This window comes from Apodemus sylvaticus, chromosome 1 (assembly GCF_947179515.1).
Source record: "Apodemus sylvaticus chromosome 1, mApoSyl1.1, whole genome shotgun sequence".
In the NCBI taxonomy this organism is placed as follows: Eukaryota; Metazoa; Chordata; class Mammalia; order Rodentia; family Muridae; genus Apodemus; species Apodemus sylvaticus.
Genome location: NC_067472.1, coordinates 88263892 through 88285540, shown reverse-complemented (window position 1 = coordinate 88285540; position 21649 = coordinate 88263892). Strand labels below are relative to the sequence as shown.

At 45.6% G+C, this 21649-nt stretch overlaps 1 protein-coding gene across 2 annotated transcripts in view; it reads left to right on the top strand.

Annotated features, from left to right (window-relative positions):
* Positions 1-21440, top strand: part of Xylt1 (xylosyltransferase 1) — a 286991-nt gene extending 265551 nt beyond the window's left edge. For both annotated transcript variants that reach the window (XM_052200661.1, XM_052200654.1), the window contains 3 exons: positions 4519-4714; positions 10274-10607; positions 15102-21440. In XM_052200661.1, coding sequence (XP_052056621.1) covers positions 4519-4714; positions 10274-10607; positions 15102-15424 — 853 coding nt within the window. In that variant the 3' untranslated portion in view covers positions 15425-21440. The remainder of the gene's footprint in view (positions 1-4518; positions 4715-10273; positions 10608-15101) is intronic.
* The last annotated feature ends 209 nt before the right edge of the window (positions 21441-21649 follow it).

Below are 21649 nucleotides of genomic sequence, written 5' to 3'. Positions count from 1 at the left end.
TGTCATTATGTAGAGATGGAGTAATATGACCATAAGGTGCAGAGGGGCTTTGTGTTACACCTTGGGTTACCTGATCCTCAGATGTACTTAAAAAGTACAAAGCTAGAGGTTATCACTCATCAGCAATCACTGCTCGAATACCTACTGTGTACCAGGCTCTTGGTTAGACATGGAACATTCACCTCTGACCCAGACAGATCTGATCCCAAGGTCCTTACCTTCACATTCTAGTGTACAGATACACAGTTCCTAAGTCTGTGTGTGTGGATGCTTGCTTGCACGTGCATGCGTGTTCAAACACACACAAATACACACAGGGGGGAAGGAAGGGAAAGAGAGTAAAACTTACTGATAAGAACAGATGCTTTTCTGAGTTGTGAAATAGTTCTCATTAAGTGTAAAGGCAAGGCAAAGCTTACCACATATGCACAAAAGGAGAACATCCCCAGCAGAAAGAGTGCCTTGTGCAAAGGCCCTGAGGCACATCTGAACTCAGCACACCCAGGAGCTTAAATTAAGGTATCAATGGCCAACAAGTGGTAGGTTTGGGCTTTGAGGAACAAAACAAGCTGAGAAAGACAGCTTTGCAATCCAGGCAAGAGGTTTGAGTTTAGCAGCAAGTATTAAGTGCCTCTGTGGCTCATAAGGAGGCAACTAGTGGAGAGAATGCACAGGAGAAAGTGAAGAGATTCTTATAGAGTCTCCATGGAGGCATTATGGAGTCAGACAACAGAAGCTTTGGTGGGGATGGCTCAGTAGGGAAATCTCTTGTCTCACAAACATGAAGGCTGAGTTTGGATCTCCAGCCTGCTCTGTAACACCTGAGTAGGAGATATGGATCCTGGAGGCTCATAGGCCAGCTAGCCTGGCCTAACTGACCAGGCCAAAAGGGACCTGATCTCAAATAAAAGGCAGAAGGCACCTGTCTTAGTTTTATTGCTGTGAAGAGACAACATAATCAAGGGAACTCTTATAAAGTATTTAATTGGAGCTGGCTTACAGTTTCAGAGGTTCAGTCCATCATCATAGTGGGAAGCGTGGCAGCATGCAGGCAGACATGGTGCTGGAGGAACCGAGAGCTCTCCATCTTGATCCTCAGGCACCAGAAGGGAGGGAACTGTGTTACACTGACCAGACTTGAGCACATATATGAGACCTCAAAGCCCGGCCTCCACAGTGACATACTTCCGCTAACAAGGCCATACCTCCTCCAATAAGGCCACACCACCTAACAGTGCCACTTCCATGGCTCAAGCATATTCAAACCACCACAGTGTCCAAGGCTGACCGCCATAGGCACATTATGCACACACCAACAACTTCACATATATACACTCATCCAAACACACACACACAGGAAAACACACAAGCACACACTCGGAAGAAAGTACAGAAAGGTAAGTAATAAACAACAGATTGCTCCAATACTCAGCCTTTGTTAGCTCGTGTTCTTGACATGCAGCAACACACAGTATGACTGACATACTTTCTTCTGTGCATCCCAGGCGGCAAGCTCTCTTCTGTCTATAGCCACTCCCAAATGATATGATGTTTTGTGATAGTGTCACAAAACAAACACTATCAGTGCATTACCTGTGGACTCTGCAATGATACCTGTAACAAATAGACCAGGGTGGGGAATTTGTAATCTTTCCTTAGTGTGGGTATTTAATCAGCTGGGCCATCTTCCAACCTGCCTCTTTTCTGTGTCTGTAGCCAGCTGCAGGTCAGAACTACAGTTCTTAGCTGGGAACTGTTGACTGAACCACAGTGGTGTGGGCTAGGGCAACTTCCGATGACTCTCATCTGTTACCCCATGACTCATCTTCCCACAGGCTAGCCCAAGCATGCTTTCATGGTGACCCAAAGAAGGCTGTATCAGAACATGGTACCTCTCCACTTGCTATTGACCAGGAGGTGGGAAATAGACTCTTTCTCACCAGTGTAAAGAGATATTGAAAACATGGGGCTTTGGGGTCACCCATGCAGTTGAACACAGACTTCCACAGCTATACCAAGAAGTCCAAGTACCACAAATGATCCTTTTCATTTAAACGAACTAAAATTAAGCCAAGCATGGGGGACACACACCTGTAATCCTAGCATATGGAAATGGAGACCAAAAATAAATAGATAGATAAATTAATTAATTAATTAATTAATTAATTAATTTTTAAAAGTCAGGATTTCAAGGCCATGTTCAACTATGCATTGAGTCAGATGCCCTCCTGGGAGTCATGGGATTCCATCTGAGAAGAAAGAAGGAGAAGAAGAGGAGGAGGAGGAGGAGGAGGAAGGAGGAGGAGGAGGAAGAGGAAGAAGAAGAAGAGGAAGAGGAAGAGAGAAGAAGAAGAAGAAGAAGAAGAAGAAGAAGAAGAAGAAGAAGAAGAAGAAGAAGAAGAAGAAGAAGAAGAAGAAGAAGAAGCAGCAGCAGCAGCAGCAGCAGCTGCTGAGGAAATAGTTTAGTGGGTAAAATGCTTGCTACTCAAGAATGAAGCCCAGAGTTCAAATTCCCAGCACCCACATAAAATCCAAGTGAGGCAGCATGCACCTCTAGTCACAGCACTGGGAGGCAGACAGAAGGATCCCAGGCTTGACTGGCCAGCCAGTCTACCTAATTGGCGAGCTCTGGGTTTAGTAAGAGACACTGTCTCAAAAAGTAAGTTGGGAAGTTATAGAGAAAGATATTTTCCATCACCTCTGGCTTACACACACACACACACACACACAAATGCATTCACACATGCATACACACACACACACACATATATATCATACATACACAAGTTAAATTTGAAAATAATGAGCGATCTAGCATTAAAAATTATGCCCACATTTCAAAGTCTCAGCAGTTGCTGGGGGCTCGGCTAGTGTTGGGCAGCACAGATACCCCGTCCCTCTGTCACCTGAGAAAGCACTGCCAGACAGCCAAGCAACTGCAACAGCACAGTCCCAGGCTTCCCACCTGCCATGATCCTGTGCCAGCATGGGCTGTGAAGACCCAGCAATCTGAAGGCGAGGCAGGCTCTTTCTGCAGAGCCCCAGAGGCATCCCGGTAACAAGGCAGTGATTTCGAGAGGCTCGTCAACATGGGAAGGAGGCCTCCCCAGCCATTCTAATTGGACATAAAGACTTAAAACTCCAGATAGGAAGCAGAGGGAAGCCTGCATTTAGCAGAGAGGGGACAGTGATTTGTGGAACGCTGTTATTAGGGAGCCGCTGCAGCCTCTTAGTGCTGTGCAATTTACACACTGCAGAAGCAACAGCTTTTTATTTTGCAAGTGGAGAATTGCGGGTCTCCGTGGCTCTCTCTTCCCTTCTGCTTTCTGCTCCCCACTTACCCCCTCTTCCGTGCTAAGTTTTCAAGCCCTACCTCGCCAGCCAACCTGTGCGGACCAGAGGCACACAACTTAAAACAAGCTTCCTATGGGAGGTTGGGTGTTTGCAAGTGTGTGTTGGCAGTAATTTTTAGAAAAAGAAAAACAGTGTGGGTTCATTGACACCCACTTGAGGAAGAGAACAGCAAGAAAATAAATCAGTATTCCCAACAAACTTAGGTACCAGATTTAAAGAGTTTTTACAGGTCTGTCTGGGGGTGGTGGTGGTGGTGGTGAATGAACGTGAATTCCAAAAGAATAACAGATATGTTACAATAGTATTACCCATCAAGAGATCACTGGTTCTGTAAGATATAATGACATACTCTCATCTGCATAGACACACACAATTTTCTTATTGTCAGAGACATGTGAGAGTGTGCAGGAAATCCAGCAGAGCAAAAGCCTAGCATGTATGTTACAATTCCAGCTACACAATAGCCATGGGGCTGGTGAGATGGTTCTGTCAATAAAGTACCTGCCACATGAGCATGAGAACATGAGTTCAGTGCCCCAGAAGCCACACCTTAAAAGCTGAGCGTGGTGGCAGGTGCTTTGTTATCCCAGCACTAAGGAGGTAGAAAGAGGCAGGCCCCTTGGGCTCACTGGCCAGCTAGTCTACCCCTCTTGACAACCTACAGGTCAGTGATAGAACCTGCCTCTAAAAGCAAGGTGGAAGACACCTAAGGAATAACATCTATGGTTACAGTTATCCTCCACATGTGTGCACATGCATCTGCACACACAACTGTTAGCCAGCCCACTAGGTAATATGGATATAAATGCATGCATAGAAAATGAGGCTACAGAAGTGTCCAGACATCATTTTACTCTCTGGTACCCAGCACCAGAGGACTCCAGAGATATCCGTGAATTGGTGTTATATATGGGAAGAGGCATCAAAAGCAGTGCTTTCTTTTCTTTATTGTACTTTCCTATAGTCAGCATGTTTTTCATTTATCACTCTTGTTAAAAAAAGAAACAATTTGCAGCCATTATGACCCTAGCTTCATGGGTAGACGCTTTAGACTGATGCAGATTATGGTAGGCTAAATGGGGCTATTCTAGGAGCTAGCCCACCGTAGAGTGTGGGAGCATCATGGTAACACTATGCACTCATAGCCTGGTCCCCTGTTCTCAGGTACTACCCAATGGGCCACCCAGCATCTGTCCATCTCTACTTCCTTGCTGACCGCTTCCAGGGCTTTCTCATCAAGCACCATGTGACTAACCTTGCTGTGAGCAAACTGGAGACGCTGGAGACATGGATGATGCCAAAGAAAGTCTTCAAGATCGCAAGTCCCCCCAGTGACTTTGGGAGACTTCAGTTTTCTGAGGTAAGAGGCCTAACATTTCAGTCTTAATTGTCTCGTGCAGCTAGCTCTCTTGCCAGGCTCTGTGCCTCACCTGGCACTTAGGGCTGGAAATGGAGGAAGAGGACACCTGCAGAGCCTTAAAGATGAGTGTTCCTGGAGACAGTTCCAGGCCCATGTCTTGTAACCAGCATCATACACAATGCAAACAGAGATATAGTGAAGTAGCAACATCTTTGAACAGAATCAGCTTAGAGGCATGGTCTATTGTTTTGGGGTAAAATTTCTTCTCTTAATTTTGCTTCTCAACCATTGATTTCTTATAACCCTGTTTTAGTAAGGAACCAGGAACAAGATAGCTTCTTCATAAAGTCAGGACATTAGTACCATTTTAGGGATTGGGTGAGTGAGGCTTACAGACATCCAATTATTTTCTAAGACATGAAAAATCACAGAACAGATTCCATATCCCACTGGCCACAAATCCCATGTCTCATTTTTTGCTATTATTTTCCTCTTGTTCCTGACACAAGAGCTACCTCCTATCCTTTAGGAGTAGGTGGGCTGGTGGCTATGTAAATGAATTAATAGAAAGATGGAGGGATGGAGCTGATTGTTAATTAGATGAACTGTTGAACCAATGAATGGGGCATGGGAATATAGGTGGGTGTGTTAATGGACATATGGACTAATGGATGGCAGATGGACTGACAGATAAAGGATAGAAATGTAGGCAGTGGAATGGATAATGAAGGAGATGGATGGATGGATAGACAGACATACAGATGTATAGATGGACTTACAGACGACAAATGGACAGACATATAAATAGGTGTATATGTAAGCAACAAGATAGAGTGAGGATGGATGGATGGATGGATGGATGGATGGATGGATGGATGGATTGAGATACAGATTCATAGATGGACTGATGGATGACAAATGGACAGACATATAATTGGGTGTACACATAGGCAACAAGACGGATTGGTGGTAGATGGATTAATGGTAGATGAATTAATGGTAGATGGATTAATGGTAGATGGATAGATGGGTGGTTAGATAGATAGATATGACATGTGGAATAATAGGTAGATGTATGGACAGATATATAGAAGTATGGTTGGATAAGGGGTGGGTGGATAGATAAATGGGTAGATAAGTAGACAGAAGTGTGCAGAGATGGATGAGTGGGCTAGCATGCGATCTAAAGATTCATAGAATATTTTCCCTCTACTCACAATAACATCAGCTTTTAGAAGTGTTTTGGTTTGGGAGAAAGCTTCCTGGCACACCTTTGCCCCTTCATCCCTGCTGACATGCCCAGAAGGCCCCACATGATCTGTTTACTGTTTGCCTTTCTAGCTTTGCCCAATACCGTGCCATTTCTTACTCACAATTCCTGTATCTTTGCCAAACAAGATGCCCTTGACTGAAGTTTGTCATGTCCCTATATCTAGAACTCTTTCTCACAGGTTGTTCTATTTCACAATTTTTTACAATCTTTTGTTTTTTAGTCATTCTGATCCAAAGAGCCACCTTCAAAGATGCCTTCCCTGTCTTCCCCACTGTGTCTCAGTAGCAACATTATATGCCTGCTACTTCCTTAATTGTCTCTTTTAGAATTCACCTTATAATGTTATTTTGATGATTTATGAGTACGTCTTCCTTATACACTGGACCTCTGTCTATCACTCACTGCTGCATCCTCTGCACACCATCATTAGTAAAAAAGAGCCTCACTATTAGCGGATGTTGAATACTGTTGAATAAATGTGACTACCCCTGGGGCTGGGAAATGCGAGAGGGAAGAGGAAGTATGACTGAGCTTCGGCATCGTGACAAATGAGTTTGAGTGCCAGGTCAAGGATGAAGAATGACTTGATATGCAGGGACTTGAGGGGCTAGAAGTATGGAGAGAGAAGCTGTGCCTGCTCACATGTCCTTGCTGGTCCTTCTTCACTCCCTGTAGGCCTGTCTTTCTGTTCTGCCCCATGACTAAATAGATTCCCCTGTCAAAGAAACATGGGCGAGAGTCTTGTAAACTCTCGTGTTTTTAAAAAAGGTTCCATGGGGATTGACTGGCTCTGGGCTGCTATGGCAGCCAGCTCCATAAATTACTGGAGTTAGCAGGGCAATTAGATGTTGCTCCAGTTGGATTCTGTTCCAGGGGCCCAAGCAGCCCATTGAAGACATTAATGTCCCATTAAAGAGATGAATGCCTTGTGTCTGGCCTTACCCTGTTTATCAGCCTGCTGGTAGGTCACTGGGTACCTCTGGCAGTGACAAGAGATGTTGGCCACAGCGTGGCCAGTAATGTATGGGTATTTTTCACTATGGGTCCTACAGTCCTTGTGAGAGGACAACCAAGACCTCCATCAGCAATGCAGATTCAGGAAGCAGAGGCCTTAACCTTGTACATAGAACTCTTCTAGACATACTTAGTTAATGGCAAAGGTACAGAGAAGGAGGAAAGACAGGGCCACTTGCAAACTGTTAAGGAGACGCTTGATATTAGCATGGTCTCAGAATCTTACATAGTAAAGGATGGTCAATGCCATTGATTGGAGAAAGGAATGCTCACAAAGTACCCACAATATGCTAGATTTATGAAAGACAGCAGTGAACCAAACAAGGCATCTCTTGTAATGGGACTAAATTCTGCTGGGACAGGCAGACAAGTAGTGAGTGAAGAAAAACGCAGTTTAGTTAATATTGCAGAACAAAAGGAAGTTCATTCCTGTGCTTGCTCAGGCTCAAGAGGCTGGTGATCAGATGGCCCCTTCTTCCTCCTCTTCCTCCTCCTCCTCCTTTCCACTTCTTTCATCTCCCCTTCCTCCACTACTGCCTCCTCCTTCTTCCCTCCTCCTCCTTCCCTTCTCCTCCTCCTCCTCCTCCTCCTCCTCCTCCTCCTCCTCCTCCTCCTCCTCCTCCTCCTCCTCCTCCTCCTCCTTCTCCCCCTCCTCCTCCTCCTTTTCTGGAAGACTTCTTAAAAGAGGTCAGGTTTGAGCTGAAACTTGTAAAAAGGCCACCTCACCCATGAGAAGATCTTGAACATTCTGAGTGGAAGACAGCATTGACAGATGCCCTGAGATTCTGGGATGAAGCTTGGCATGCTGAAAAGCAAGCAAGGCCACATGACTGGACATGGTAGATAAGATGATGACCAAGGCCCTGTGAAGGTCATGGTGGATGATCTGGAGGCTGGTGGAGGTCATGGTTGAAGATGACAGGGCTAGGGCCTGGGAAACAGCATGGTAGGCTTGGACATTTATTTATACTTGTGCAATAGCTCATTTTGCAATGAATGGTTGTAGATTCTCACTCTAAGGCCAAGTGGAAAATAGCAGACATGACAGACAGGATGGAAAGGGGACTCTGTGTGAGGGTGATATCCTCTTCTAATGCTTTGGGTAGGAGACAGGGGACACTCTTCATGCTCCTCAGTTTAAGAGAAGACCTTATTTTTTGGAAGATGATTTATACTCTCCTGTTCAAGTGACTCTGTTTGAGAATACAATTTAAAGGTAACTGCCTACCTCCATTTCTTTAGAGAACACAAGAACAATGCTCTAGAGAGTTCCCTGATCAGTTATGAATTCATTCTGTATGACCTCAGCTGGCTTTGTAACCATTCTTCCTTTCTGTTAGTAATTTTATAAGGGCAGGTATCCAGAGTATGGGTATACAAGAAGTCCATCTGCTCAAGCTTGATCATTAAATATGTGTTCAACTACAAGGGATGGATGGATGGATGGATGGATGGATGGATGGATGGATGGATGGATACACAGATAAGCAGAATGCACAATGAATGATAGAGTAGTACACAGATACTTAGACAAGGTGGATGGAATGATAGATGCATGGATGGATGGTTGGATAGATGGATGGATGGTGGATGGATGGACGGATGGATGGATGGATGAATTTCCTGGTTGATCATACACAAATAATATATGCATCAGAGATTGTTTCATGAGAAATAGATATTGTGAAGTAAATAACTGATAGGTAGTGCATATTGACAAGAGATGGATAGATGGATGGATGGAGAGACAGACAAATAAATGAGTTCCTGGACTTCCACAGCAAGTTACTAAATCTGAGCATCAGTTTCATCTGCACAGGGAGAATAGTGTCAAAGTTTTCCCCTTCGCAGATGAGAATAACACATGAGCAGGTAGGTACACCTGATGCTTCACCTCATGCCTGGCTCGTGTGAGCCTTCAGTGTTGACTGTGTAACTGTGAAAGGTGTGAAGGGTGATTCCAAACAAGAACATGGAGAAAGAAAATCAGCTACTGTTTGCTGTGCATAGACAGAAACTTCTCCAGAGTTGTATAGCTACATTGTCACCTCAACCTACACACACACACACACACACACACACACAAGCACAAGCACCAGCTTATGTTGTGTTCAGTGTCTGCCACTGACATACTTATGTGCATGACTCTAGAAGCGGTAAGTCACCCCTCTTGGAGAGCATCCACCCCCTCTTCCTCTTAGTAAGAAGACCCCCCTCATCTCAACATTGCTCAGTACTAAGGTTCTGTGTGGCTAATTCACCTTTTTGTCAAGCAATTCACTTGCTTATTGGGAAAACATTGCCTGAGCACCTACTATGTATTCTCATGGTCCACTTGTAGGAACCATGAAAGAGTTGAGATTCACACAGAGCAGGCTCTTCTCACGGATGAGGTTTCAGATAGCCCAAAGGAGACCTCTCAAATAAGGGCTGCCTATGCAAATGAGTGAGAAGGTAGGGAATTCTAGGCAGGGAACATGATTCAGGCCAGAGAAGGTATGGCTTGGTAAGGTAGAATGGTTGAAAGAAGGAGCATATGGAGCAGGATAGGTAGGTGGTAGTGGATTGAAGACAAGTCTGAGGACCATAGTGAGGGATTGGGAAGGGTTGGCTTAGACCCAGGGACAGTAAGAAGCCCTGACCAGTGAGGCACAATGTGACTGCTCCGGATTCCCAAATGCTGAATAACTTAAAGGTGACAAAGCAGAAAGAGGAAAGCCAAGAGACTTGCCACCCAGCTACCAGGGGAAAGGTGGATATGGAACGTGTCCCATCACTGAAGTCCAAAGCAGAATGCTTTGGAGAAGCCAAAGCTGTGTCTCCATGCTCCAGTGGTACAGGCTGCTGGGCTCTGTGTGTGATGGATTGCTACAAAGCCAGAGCTCCATCCTTATTCAGAAGGAACATACCAAATGCAGAGTGCTTTCTGTAGAACTGGAGACCCAAGAAAAACCCATCCTCCCTGGGTGAGTGGCAGGGTTTTCCTTGGAATGTCATGTAGGGTGGTGCTCATTTGTACTTGCATTCAATGCAAGGGTTTGGGAGTTTTGAGTCAAAGCAGAATGGTTTTGGCACAGAGGGATGTTGGTTTAATGGAAGACTTTTGAGTTGGAGTCCTAATTTGGTCAGAAATTCCATGTCTTCTTACCAGCCATGTGATGTGAGTCCTAAGTGACTTGGACAAAATGGGCGAAATGGGTATATGCAATCACCCAAGCAAGAGTCTAGACTTTCCTGGGACTCTAGTTTGAGGATTTATTCTCTTGTTTCAGGTTGGCACTGACTGGGATGCCAAGGAGAGGCTGTTCCGGAACTTTGGTGGTCTTTTGGGACCCATGGATGAACCGGTGGGGATGCAGAAATGGGGGAAGGGGCCCAATGTGACCGTGACTGTCATTTGGGTGGATCCTGTCAACGTCATCGCCGCCACCTATGACATCCTGATTGAGTCCACTGCGGAATTCACACACTACAAACCCCCTTTGAATCTGCCTCTGAGGCCTGGGATCTGGACAGTGAAGATTCTTCATCACTGGGTGCCAGTGGCAGAGACCAAATTCCTTGTTGCACCTTTGACCTTCTCCAACAAGCAGCCCATCAGACCAGGTGAGTGCTCTCCTCTCCCTGAGAAGGAGAGAGTCCATCCCCGTGGAGCCTCAGGATCACATGCCCAACATGACACACGCGGCTGCCTTGCAGAGAGCAAAGCTTCCTCATTTGGGTTTTTTCCTTCTTGTTTACCCTATAGAGCTGGCTCATTCCTCCTTGTACACAGAGGCCATTGATGCCATCTGTGTGGGTGTTTATCAGCTGCTGGCCCACTGAACTGCCACAAGGCTCTGTTCATATTTAAAACAAGCTGGGGACTAATCCTAGGCACACACTGAGTTTTAGCTTGGCTTCTTGGCTGTTTGGAAAATGATAACTACTGATGGAATTCTGCTCATAGAATATGTGATACCCTAAGTAAAAAGGACAAACCACACACTAGTGAAAGATGTTTGCTCTCCAAAATTTACTCAAAAAAAAAATCTTGTAAATAAGAGTTTTGACAAACTATGAGCCCCAGTTGACTATGGCCATTTCTGGTCTTTATATATATAAAAAAAATCTTACAGGGAACATGGCCGTGGGCACTTGTGGACGCAGTGCCTATGTGCTTTGGAGCTTTAGTGACAGACTCCAATAGTCAGGACAGAGACTTTGTGGCTTAGAAATCAAAACCATTTATCCCCTGAAGACAATGACTGCCATTGGCAACTATAAAAGAGAAAAGAAAGGAAAGAGAAAGTAAAAAGAAAAAAATGAGAAAAAAGAAAGAGGAAAAAATGAATTACCCATATGTATAATTTTAAAAATACCTCACTTTCATTAATAATGAGAGGCAATAATTACACACAGAATGAAGATCCTGAGTGGGAAATAAATGTGTGCCTGTGGCAGTCAGACAGTGCCGGGGGCAGGGCAGAGATGCATGGACCTTTATCTAAGGCTCCCTAGAGCTGAGTTTGTGACCCTCTTCTCCTCGTGGTGCACATACCTACCACACCTACCACCTACACATACACACACCTACCACACAGAAAGCCCAACAGCAAGGAGTAGGCCTGAGAAGAGACAGGAAGGAATTATAGCAGAACTGTTCCTAGCACACAAGCTACAAATCGCACACTCAAAAGTGTGGTCGGCCTGCATAGTCGAGTCCTGTGCAGTAGAGAGAACAGGAAAGGCCAGTCCCATGCAAAGTAAAACAAGCTGGATGATGAACCGCGACAACAAGATAAGCCACAGCTTAGGATTACTTCATTTAATGTTCAAAACCAGGGAAAGTCAACAATATCTGAATCATTTTGGAATTCATGTGTGAGCAGGGTGCTAAGAGAAAGGAGGCTGTTGGCAAATATTCTGGTCTTTGCTTCCTGTGAGCAGAGGCCAGAGAGAGGGAGACTGAGCCCCTAATGGCTAACTTGTTTTTATTCCAGGCAAAGGATTTACCCTTGGATTTCTATTATTCATAGACCTTTGCTTGTCAATAAAATCTCTTTGGGCTAAATTCTTACCCTTCAGGGGTTACCACTGTGGAGAGCCTTTCTGAGCACATCTTTCTAACATCTTTGACAGTGTTTTAAATCATGAGCACAAGTGCGTGTCTTAAAGCACAGAACCACAGTTAGGATGCTGTGGTACATTCTGTACCAAACAGGCTTTTGTAGCTTTCTAAGTCAGTGTGTGTAAGCTGCCAGCCACAGAGATCCCACCATTTAGAAGCTACAAGCTGTTCCTTACTGGACACAGTATCTTCTGTTGTTTGATGATGGCTTTGTTGTAGAAAGTGCTAAAAGGAAGATTCTGGAACAGCAATCTGTATGTTCCCACTCCCAGACAGACTCATAGAAACAGTATTTCTGAGTTTCCTAATACAACTGCCCTTTGGTGCCTTTAGAGAATTGGTTCCAGATTATTTCTTGATAATAAAAAAGGTGCAGATGTATCAGTCCCTTAAGAGTATGGTATTTGCATATAACCTATGCCATTCTCCCGTTCACTGTAAATCTTCTCTAAATGGTTCATAAAGCCTAATACAATATGAATGCATACACGCAGCTGTGGCATGTTGCTTAAGAGATGATGCCGAGAAAAGCTACGTGGACCCGACCAGCATGCACACAGTTTTCCCCAGGAACTGCCCTGAGATACAGAGAATATCTGGACTGTCTGTCTGCATGTTACATTATACAACACAAGCCCAGGAGCTAGATACACATGACAGTCCTGCTAAGTGGGAAGCATTCCCACTTGGCAGATAGCAAGTACCATACTGATAACCCGGCCCAGGAAGGCATAGATGTGGAATGGGTGCCAACAATCCTGAAAATAGGGTCTTGGCATGAATTCTAGCAGCTTCTGCTAAGTCTTTCTGCTGAACAAGCCAATACCTACACACCTGGTGTTTCCTTGAAGTCTGGGCCTCTGCTCCAGAATTAGCCAAGACACAGCTCACCTACTCAGTGTCTTCAAGTGTTCCTTCATGGGCATCCTCTCACATCCTGAAAGATCTAAAAGCCAAGTGTGAAGAAGAGGGGCCAGAGCCACACATCCTTCCTGCATCGCATCAGGCACAGCTGTGGGACAGCACAGAGGATGCTCTAAATCCACCCACCCCCCAAAAAGGAGAGCAGGATGGTGATGGTGATGGTGATCTCTTCAATATTTTCTTCTGTGATTTCCAAGGAGGTGGGAGCTGCTCCTGGCATCCCCAGAAAGACCTTGGGTCAGAAATACCCCAGGGAAGCAGGTCCCCTGTTGGCAGTAATTGTATTTGTTAATGAGACAAGGAACACTGAGGTGGGAGTAATGCAATTTGTGAAATGATTCATCTTGAGTAATTTACTATTGATGCGTCCCTGGTAATCTAAGAAATCTGATGAGGTGGAATTGAGGAAAATTTAATTATGGAGGCAAGCATCCGAACTGATGCCGTGCTGCCATTTCCCACATTAACCTCATTTCTCATAAAGTGCTATGGCTTATTTTCCTGCAGCAACCACAATATCTTGCTCCCAACATTTCAATGTCTGTTAGCTGTTCCTCTTGCTTTGAATTGCCCTGCCCCCTCCCCTACTCCCCCACCCCCATTTGTCAGCCTGGGGAATCTCTCAATCACCTGCTCCTACCTCTGCAGAGTAGAAACACCAAGTGGCTCATAGAGCAATTAGGACATGCAGCAAAGACAGAGGCCCTCTTCTCCCCACACATAGTGCCGGTGCTACCAACCCTGTCTTCCAGTATCCTGGCTATGGCCAAACGCTGGCTTGTTGAAATTTCATTTGACTTTATTCATTTGAATAAGATCCTCTCCAAATAGGAAACACCTTGTTTGTCTCCTTCACCTCCAGATGCTTACAATATCCGTGTTCCTCCCTTTAGCCCCAGGGAGACTCAACAGTCCTCTTGTGTGTCCCTTGATTTGATTACAAACTATGTGAACTTATAGCCAGCCTCCTGTAGATCTAACTAACTGGTGCCAGGTTGAGTGTCCCATAAATGATATGTAATGAATATTTTCAGCTTTTCACAAAAAAATAAATGCTGCCCACTACAGACGTATGATAGAGTACCAGAGCAGCCATGGAGAATACATCAGCAAGCAGGCAGAACTGGGTTCCTATGAAACTTTGTAAAGAACAGAGGGTGGGCTGGTTTTGGCTGGAGGCACATCCTGTGCTGGGCTCAGCCCCCTGTTTAACCTCCCTTGTCCTCATCCCTGTTTGCAATGACCTTCATCTCTCACTTGTCCCTCTCCTTTTCTTTGTCTGGCTCTCTCCACTCTGAACCTGATGTATTTGGACACCACTGCAGCGCGACCTCTCTGACTCTCTGGTTCATCCCACCATCTAGAACACGAAGCTGGTTGCTATGTTTAGCATCCAAGAAATAAATCGTTGGTTGCCTTTCAGATCAGAGAGGTTTAGTAGAAAGTAGGTGCTGAAAATTAAGTGTTGAGGGACCGGGGAGGTACCTGAGTCTGTAACACACAGGGGCCCGAGTGTACATTCTCAGCACCCACATAAAAAGCCGGGTGTGGAGACACACACCTGTGACCCCAGTCCTGGGTGCTGAGCGTGCAGATCCCTGAGCTCGCCACAAACAGCCTAACGGGACAGATGAGCCGTGGATTCAGTAAGAGACTTGTAATAATAATAATAATAATAATAATAATAATAATAATAAATGTATAGGTATTGAGATGGCTCAGTTGGTAAAGGCATTTGCCCTAGCACCTACATGGTGGAAGCAGACCTTCACACACAAGTGCATACGCACAATTGCACACATACAAACACACATACACAGAGATAGAGAACACATAAATAAGAATAATATATAAATCTTTAAAGAATGTCTTGTTGAATCAGTAAATGTCTGGACCACAGATGACGCTCCATACACTGTATCATTAAGTAAATGTGCCACGCCTTGCACACATGAGACTGTCAAGTGGGTTGAGTGAGCTGATGCCCAGTATACACGGCTGCTCTGGTTCACAGTGAGTAGACAGCAGACTCTTCTAAACACATCGATGTTCCCTTTGGCTTTCAGAGGAGGCTTTGAAGCTGCACAACGGGCCACCTCGCAGTGCCTACATGGAGCAGAGTTTCCAGAGCCTGAACCCAGTCCTCAGCCTGCACATCAACCCTGCCCAAGTAGAACAGGCCCGGAAGAATGCAGCCCTCACCGGGACAGCACTGGAAGCCTGGCTGGACTCGCTGGTGGGTGGGACTTGGACTGCCATGGACGTCTGTGCCACGGGCCCCACTGCCTGCCCAGTCATGCAGACCTGTAGCCAAACAGCCTGGAGTTCCTTCAGCCCTGATCCCAAGTCAGAGCTGGGTGCAGTCAAACCTGATGGCCGGCTCAGGTAGCATTGGCCACATGGGACCGATGCAGCCTCAACCCTGGCCTCTGATCTTATGTGAGGGAGAGGGGATTCCTTTTGTACAAGGACCTCTGCTGACTGTAGGACAGTGGAGAGAGAGGGTTTGGAGGCCAGAGAGAAGTCAGCCTGTATGTGTGAAGCTGGCCTCTGGGGTAGGTGACCCAGTCCCAGGGCCACAGTGGTCTCCCTCTACTGGTTTTTGCTCAGTCCTGCAGGTTCCTGTTCTCCCCCCTCCGATGGCCTGCACCCCTACAAGTGAGTTTTAAACTTTTATTTTGAGCGGCAGAACTTTGTTTACCTGGCACAGCCGGAGGTGGAAGTGCAAGACCAAGATGAAGTCCAGGCTGTGTGGTTGAAGCTGAGCTTGTGTGAGGTTCCTCCTTGGAACTCAGCCCGGCCAGGTAGTCCTTTGTCAAGGGCATCTCTAAGGTACCTCTTCTGAACCCAAGGGCTCTGTTTAAGCCAGTTTGACAAGCACTGCCCTGACCAAGGATGGGGTCGCCATCCGGCCCTTCCATTTATCTCTTCATTTCTATGGCTGGGAAACCTTGTGCCCATGCTAAAAGTAGCAAGCTGGAAGCCCAGCTCCTGGCCTTCCCAAGAAGGCGGAGACATGGGAGAATTCCAAGGTTACTATTGCCACTCAGTGAGCTATTTTCTCTGAAAACCAGGGGTTCAGGAAAGCCTTTTGATGTGAAGCGGCCAAGGTCCCCAGACATGTGACTGCCAACTTGCCATCTGTCCAGATCAGCCTCTTTCAAGGCTGTCACAAATGGTAGCAGGAACAGGGTAAAGCACATAGAGCCTGAGCTTCAATTCTCCTATGCGCCCCTGGGCTAGGAGACAGCTGCTGTGGCCTCTTTGGTACTTGAAAGTGGGAGCCTTGCGGAACCTGGGCTCTGAATCTCAAAGGGAATTATGTGGACCCGAGCTTCTGGCCTGGACAGCTGCACAGTAACACCTCTTACGTTCTGAGGTCAGGAGCCCCAAACCTTCGTGAACTGTGCACTTGGTGCTGTTGGCTGTGACCAAACTGCATGGATCAGACTGCTCCCATGCAGGAACAAACATTTCAGATCGGGTCCTTAATTTCATATCCTTCCTCGCTTAGGGTGCCAACAAGCTCAGTCTGGCCACACCACATAAAAGGAAGGTTGTGTTTCAACAGTGGGAGGGTGGTTCAGAAAAAAGTATTATTCATATTGCTTGACTTAGCAGAAACCCAAGGGTCTTCTTGCCATGTGTATTTGAGGGGCACTGAGGAAGAGAACCCTCTTCCTCCTAGAGTTCCCCCAAATGACAGAGTTCTCTAGGAAAAGTTTTACCAGTTCTTGTGTCTCTCCCAGCATGGATGAGGTACTGAAGTCAACCTTGAAGATGCATCTACTGCACAGCCCCTTCCCCATCTAACATGGCGGGCATGGAGAAGGGACCCTTGATATTTATTATTTATATGTTTTAGTCAATGACTAATTAGTAGGTGCTGTTTTTGCAGCTTGTCAATTATGTTATCTTACTAACTGAAATTGCCTTTGTTCACAAAAGGCTCCCCCTCCCGTCCCTTTCCCCTGTCTGCCTGCCTTTCTATCTCATTCTTTGTCTGTCTCTCGGTGTCCACTCTACATCCTGCACAGTTTCAATCAGTGCCCCCACTCTCGGGAAGTAGACCCGTTTGGATGGCTGGAACCTCCTCTCTTCCCTCCTTACCCTGACCACTGACCCAGGGACAAGAATATGAGGGGCTCATGGCTTGGGGAGGGAGAAGTGTGCCAAGTGCAGAACTATAGATCCACCTAGCTACCCCCACATCAGGCTTCTTGTGACCAGTTTAACCTTGAGCACAAGCTATCACTAGCAGAGGAAGACAGGCTCCTTCCAAGAGCGATTGATCTTAGGAGGAGGGATGAGATCAGACCCAACCAGGAGAGCTCGGGAGGTAGCCACTCTGTGCTGATAGTAGAGCCTTCAGGTGGCTTCCTCTAAAACCCCATAGGATTTACACTGCTTTTACAAACCCATGGGAACCATGAGCCCAGGGCCCCATTCTCTTGATGTCCTGAGCCTTTGCCTTAGTCAAAGCTTCCCTGGGACTGTGAAACCTTTTTGAATCTCCCTTTGACCCCTCTTGTTTTAAAGATTTGTGTCTTCTGTCCTGGAAAGTCGCTGTAATCCACAGACTGAGACAGGGTCTGTCTAGACCCAGTGACACTCAGTGACATCTTTCATACTGAAACAGGCTTGGGAATGGCAGAGCCGACTTACTCTGAAGATGCTCAGCTCCCCTTTTAGTCACCACAAGTAATTCGGGGATATTTGTTTCCTCTGTTTTTGGACCCAGAGAATAATTTTTCTTTTAGTAAAAACAAAAAAAAAATGGAGACTTTAAAATACGTTCAGCATAATTTAAGAAAAGATGATTTCCTATGGAAAATGGCATAACTCCTTATTTCTTGGTGTTTTCCTGCCTGAAAACCATATATTTGTTGGAGGCTATTAGTGAAGCAGCAGCCTTGGGAGGTGGATGCCCAAGAGTTTTGAAAACACAGAACCAACACCTTAAAGTCTGCAGCCTGCAGAAGCAAGAATCCTGGGCTTAACTGCTGACCAGGTCCCGAGTGTCTGGCAGGGTATTCCTTATGGGGAGAAGGATTGTAGATGGCACCTCTCCATGCCATTTGGTAACTGTCCTTCCCAAAGCCAACTTCCCAGGCTGTGCAGGAAGCTGTAAGTCTCCGAAAGAAGGGAGTACCTCCCAACACCCCTTTGCTTTAACCATGCAGGTTTTTTTCTATTCCCCAAGGGCATTTCTGGTGGAGATCAGAGGCCTCCTGGTTTCATTTCTCATTATTGGTTTAAATTTTTTTAAACTGATCTTAAGTTTAGAGGGTATATACACAGCCACACAAACACCCCCCACACAGGCACTCATGCACACACACACACACACACACACACACACACACACATGTGCAAACACTCCTAAGGGGTTTGTTGCTACTTTGGATATAGCCTGGGTATTTACAGAACATAACCCCTTCCAGTTGTCTAGTTTTCAGATAGATAAGAGGATGTTGATTGAAACTATGACCTCTCTCCCAAGATACTCCACAACAGAAGAGCAATCAATGGCCACAAGTATAGAGTACAGAGAAGAAACATTTTCAACCAAGTTCACACGAGGGCTCAGATCAGCAGTTCCTGATAGCACGGGGGAGAATAGACTGGCAACCAGTGTCAACCTGGTTAGCTCCAGCATGCAGAGAAGGCTTGCCAGACCAGAGAAACTCTACGCAGGGGCCATAAAAGCATAAAAAGATCCAGGACACAAGCAAAGATGGGTAAAACCACAGGTGAAAGGCAAAAGGATGTGGTGGGGAATGTGGTCTTACTGGCACGCACATGGCTCCTCTGGTAATAAAGGCAGCTGTGGCTTAGCTCCCAGCCTATCACGGCAAGAAAGAAAGCAAAACTCATTACAGTAGAATCGTTGAGCTAATAAGGGAAGCCAAATATCCAGCTCCAGTTTGCTTTTGTTTGTTTCGTTACTGTTTTTGTTTGTTTTGTTTAATTGGAAATCTAGTTATTCAATATTGGCTACTCTCATTCTAATTTTATTTTATTTTTAAAAATGCGGGCAGAAAAGTAGCTTGATAGTTGTGCTCAGGCAAAATTCTCTTTCTGGAAAGGTGGTTTGAAATAAGGAAAAGAATTTAAGGGTAAGAAGTGGGGAAAAGCCAGAGTTAAGAGCGCAAAAAGAATAGCTCACATTAAATCGTGTAAGACTCCGAGGTTTCAATTTAGTAGTTCCCTCCTGAGAAAACCAGTCTTCTGCAGGAGGGCTGCGCATCCACCACTCTGGTCTGTGCTGACGAGGAAGGGATGTCGTCTGGTGTCTGGGGTCCTACCTCAGACACAGAGAGGCTCTCATCTGCCCAGGTCTCCACCTTCTGGCACTCCATCAAACCAATTGAGATAGCAATGGTGCCACCCATAAAATGAAGCTGGGGAGTACCAGGTCCCACTTGAGAGTTCGCATGAGTTGTCATGCTGCCACTGTGCTGGAAGGTTCTTCAGAAGCCACATGAGGCTGTGCTAGCTTAAGTCGTCTTCTTTGCTTCTGCCTCAGTTACCTTATTTTGCCCAAGGGTCAGCCCCAGGCACTACCTCAATGTCTGCTGAGAAGTTTACCTGGGGATGGGGCGGAATGAATGTGGGTAGCCATGCTGGAGCTGATGCACAATCTATGCAAATCTCTCTCTCTCTCTCTCTCTCTCTCTCTCTCTCTCTCTCTCTCTCTCTCTCCCTCCCTCTCTCTCTCTCTCTCTTTCCTTCTCCTTCCCTCCCTCTCCCTCAGTCTGACTCCCTCTTTCTTCTCCTTTCACTTACGTCCGTGCGTGTGTGTGTGTGTGTGTGTGTGTGTGTGTGTGTGTGTGTTATTTTTTTAACCTTATGAACAAAGACCCTCTTAAGACCGAGGAGGGCTGTCACCACCACCTGTGTCTGTCCCTCCTGTTGTCTTTAGTTCTGTTCTTGCCAAGCCCCACACTGGGAGAAAGTGGCCTCTCTCCTCCCCTCACTTGGCTAGGAATAGTCCCCCAGCTTGGCCTGCAGACATCACCAGGAAGCAGGCACCCCACCTCGCCTCCCCCGCTCCCAGCGCCGTCTTCTCCTTTCTGCATTTTTCTCCTCCCTCCCACCTTCATCCCCACCCCTCCAAAAAGCCTTAGGTTTCTCCTTTTTGAAATGTGGCCTTAAAATTATTTTTGGAACGCTGACATCCTCCCCCTCTAATTTCCCCACCATTACAGAAGAGAGAACATCTTGAAGCCTGGGTGTGTGGCGGCCTCCTGAGCAAAGGGACTGCCAATCTGTAGTCTGCAGATGCACTGGGAATGACTTAAATGTCATCTTTAAGAAAAAATGTTCTCATATTTTTTTCCTATGGGCAAAATGAAGTCTTGTCTGCTCGTGCGGTTCTGAAGCACTCTCCGTCCGTGTTGCCGCAGCTGCCGAGTGGCTGGCACCACCAGCAGGCATTCACTACAGCTTTCTGGTCTCCCCTTCCCTCAGGACCCCATGACTTTAGGTACTTCATTTCAGGATGAAGCAGGAGTGTTTCACGGTGTAGCACTTCATATTTCTTGCCTGGAAAGTGACAGCATTAAGTATTCCAGGGGATGGGTCATGTTCTTGAAGGGATGGATGGTCCACTCTGTCCCTCAGACTCCACCTTGAACCCCCTTCCATCACCCCAGTGCTGATGGAAGCCAAAGACAACCCCAGGGTTTTCATAGGAAGTTCGCTGGTATTGAGCGTAATTGTCTTTATCCATCGATCTTTATGTTAAAAAGAGAATAAAAAGAGACTCTTATGTCTTCTGTAGCATTTGTCCTAATGTTTGTTTTAGAGGCCTGGAGATAAGTTATTACTGCCTCCTTCTTTGTTTTCAAAGACATGTGGTGATATAGTTTTTAAAAATAACTATTTTGTTATAGATCATAATATGCATAAAACTGTACAGAAATATTTTGTAATGTATTGATTTTAAAAAAAAGAGAGAATCTGTAAATAAAAGTTTAAAAAATAAGAGAGAGTTCACATGGCACACGCTGAAAGATGTAGATATTTTGCTATTTATTTAAAGGAGTATTTTAAGAGATATTAAACTATCTGAAATTGACCAATAATCAAAGTTCTAATCATCTGACTACTTGTCATCAGGTAGAGTCCAGTTCTCACAGACAACTGTGTTACCGCCCATATCTGCCTCTTTCCTGTCTTTTGATTTAGCAGAAAACAACAACAAAATTGTGCCTTAGCTGTATTTCTGTCTAGGGGAATTTGTTTCTGTCCAACAAAGCATTTTTTTTTGCAGAAAACAGTGGATTATTAAATACTGTATTATACCAAAAACACCACAGGTGTACATAGATGCTTTCTGCCATACTGTGTTTTCAGATGCAGAATTTTAAAATAAAAAAAAATGTCTCTATGAAATCTCATTTTATGGGTTACTTTTTGGCAATTTCGACACCTTCACACACCCTTCCCTTCTCTTCTGGGCCCTGAGCAACATCAACGGGTACTGTATAATTTGTCATCTCAGCTGGAGTACTCTTGAAATTTGACACCAACTGGCAGGAACCTGAGACCATAGCCTGAGCTACACGAGGGAGGACACACCTCCCTTTAGGGGCTGCTCTCACCTCCC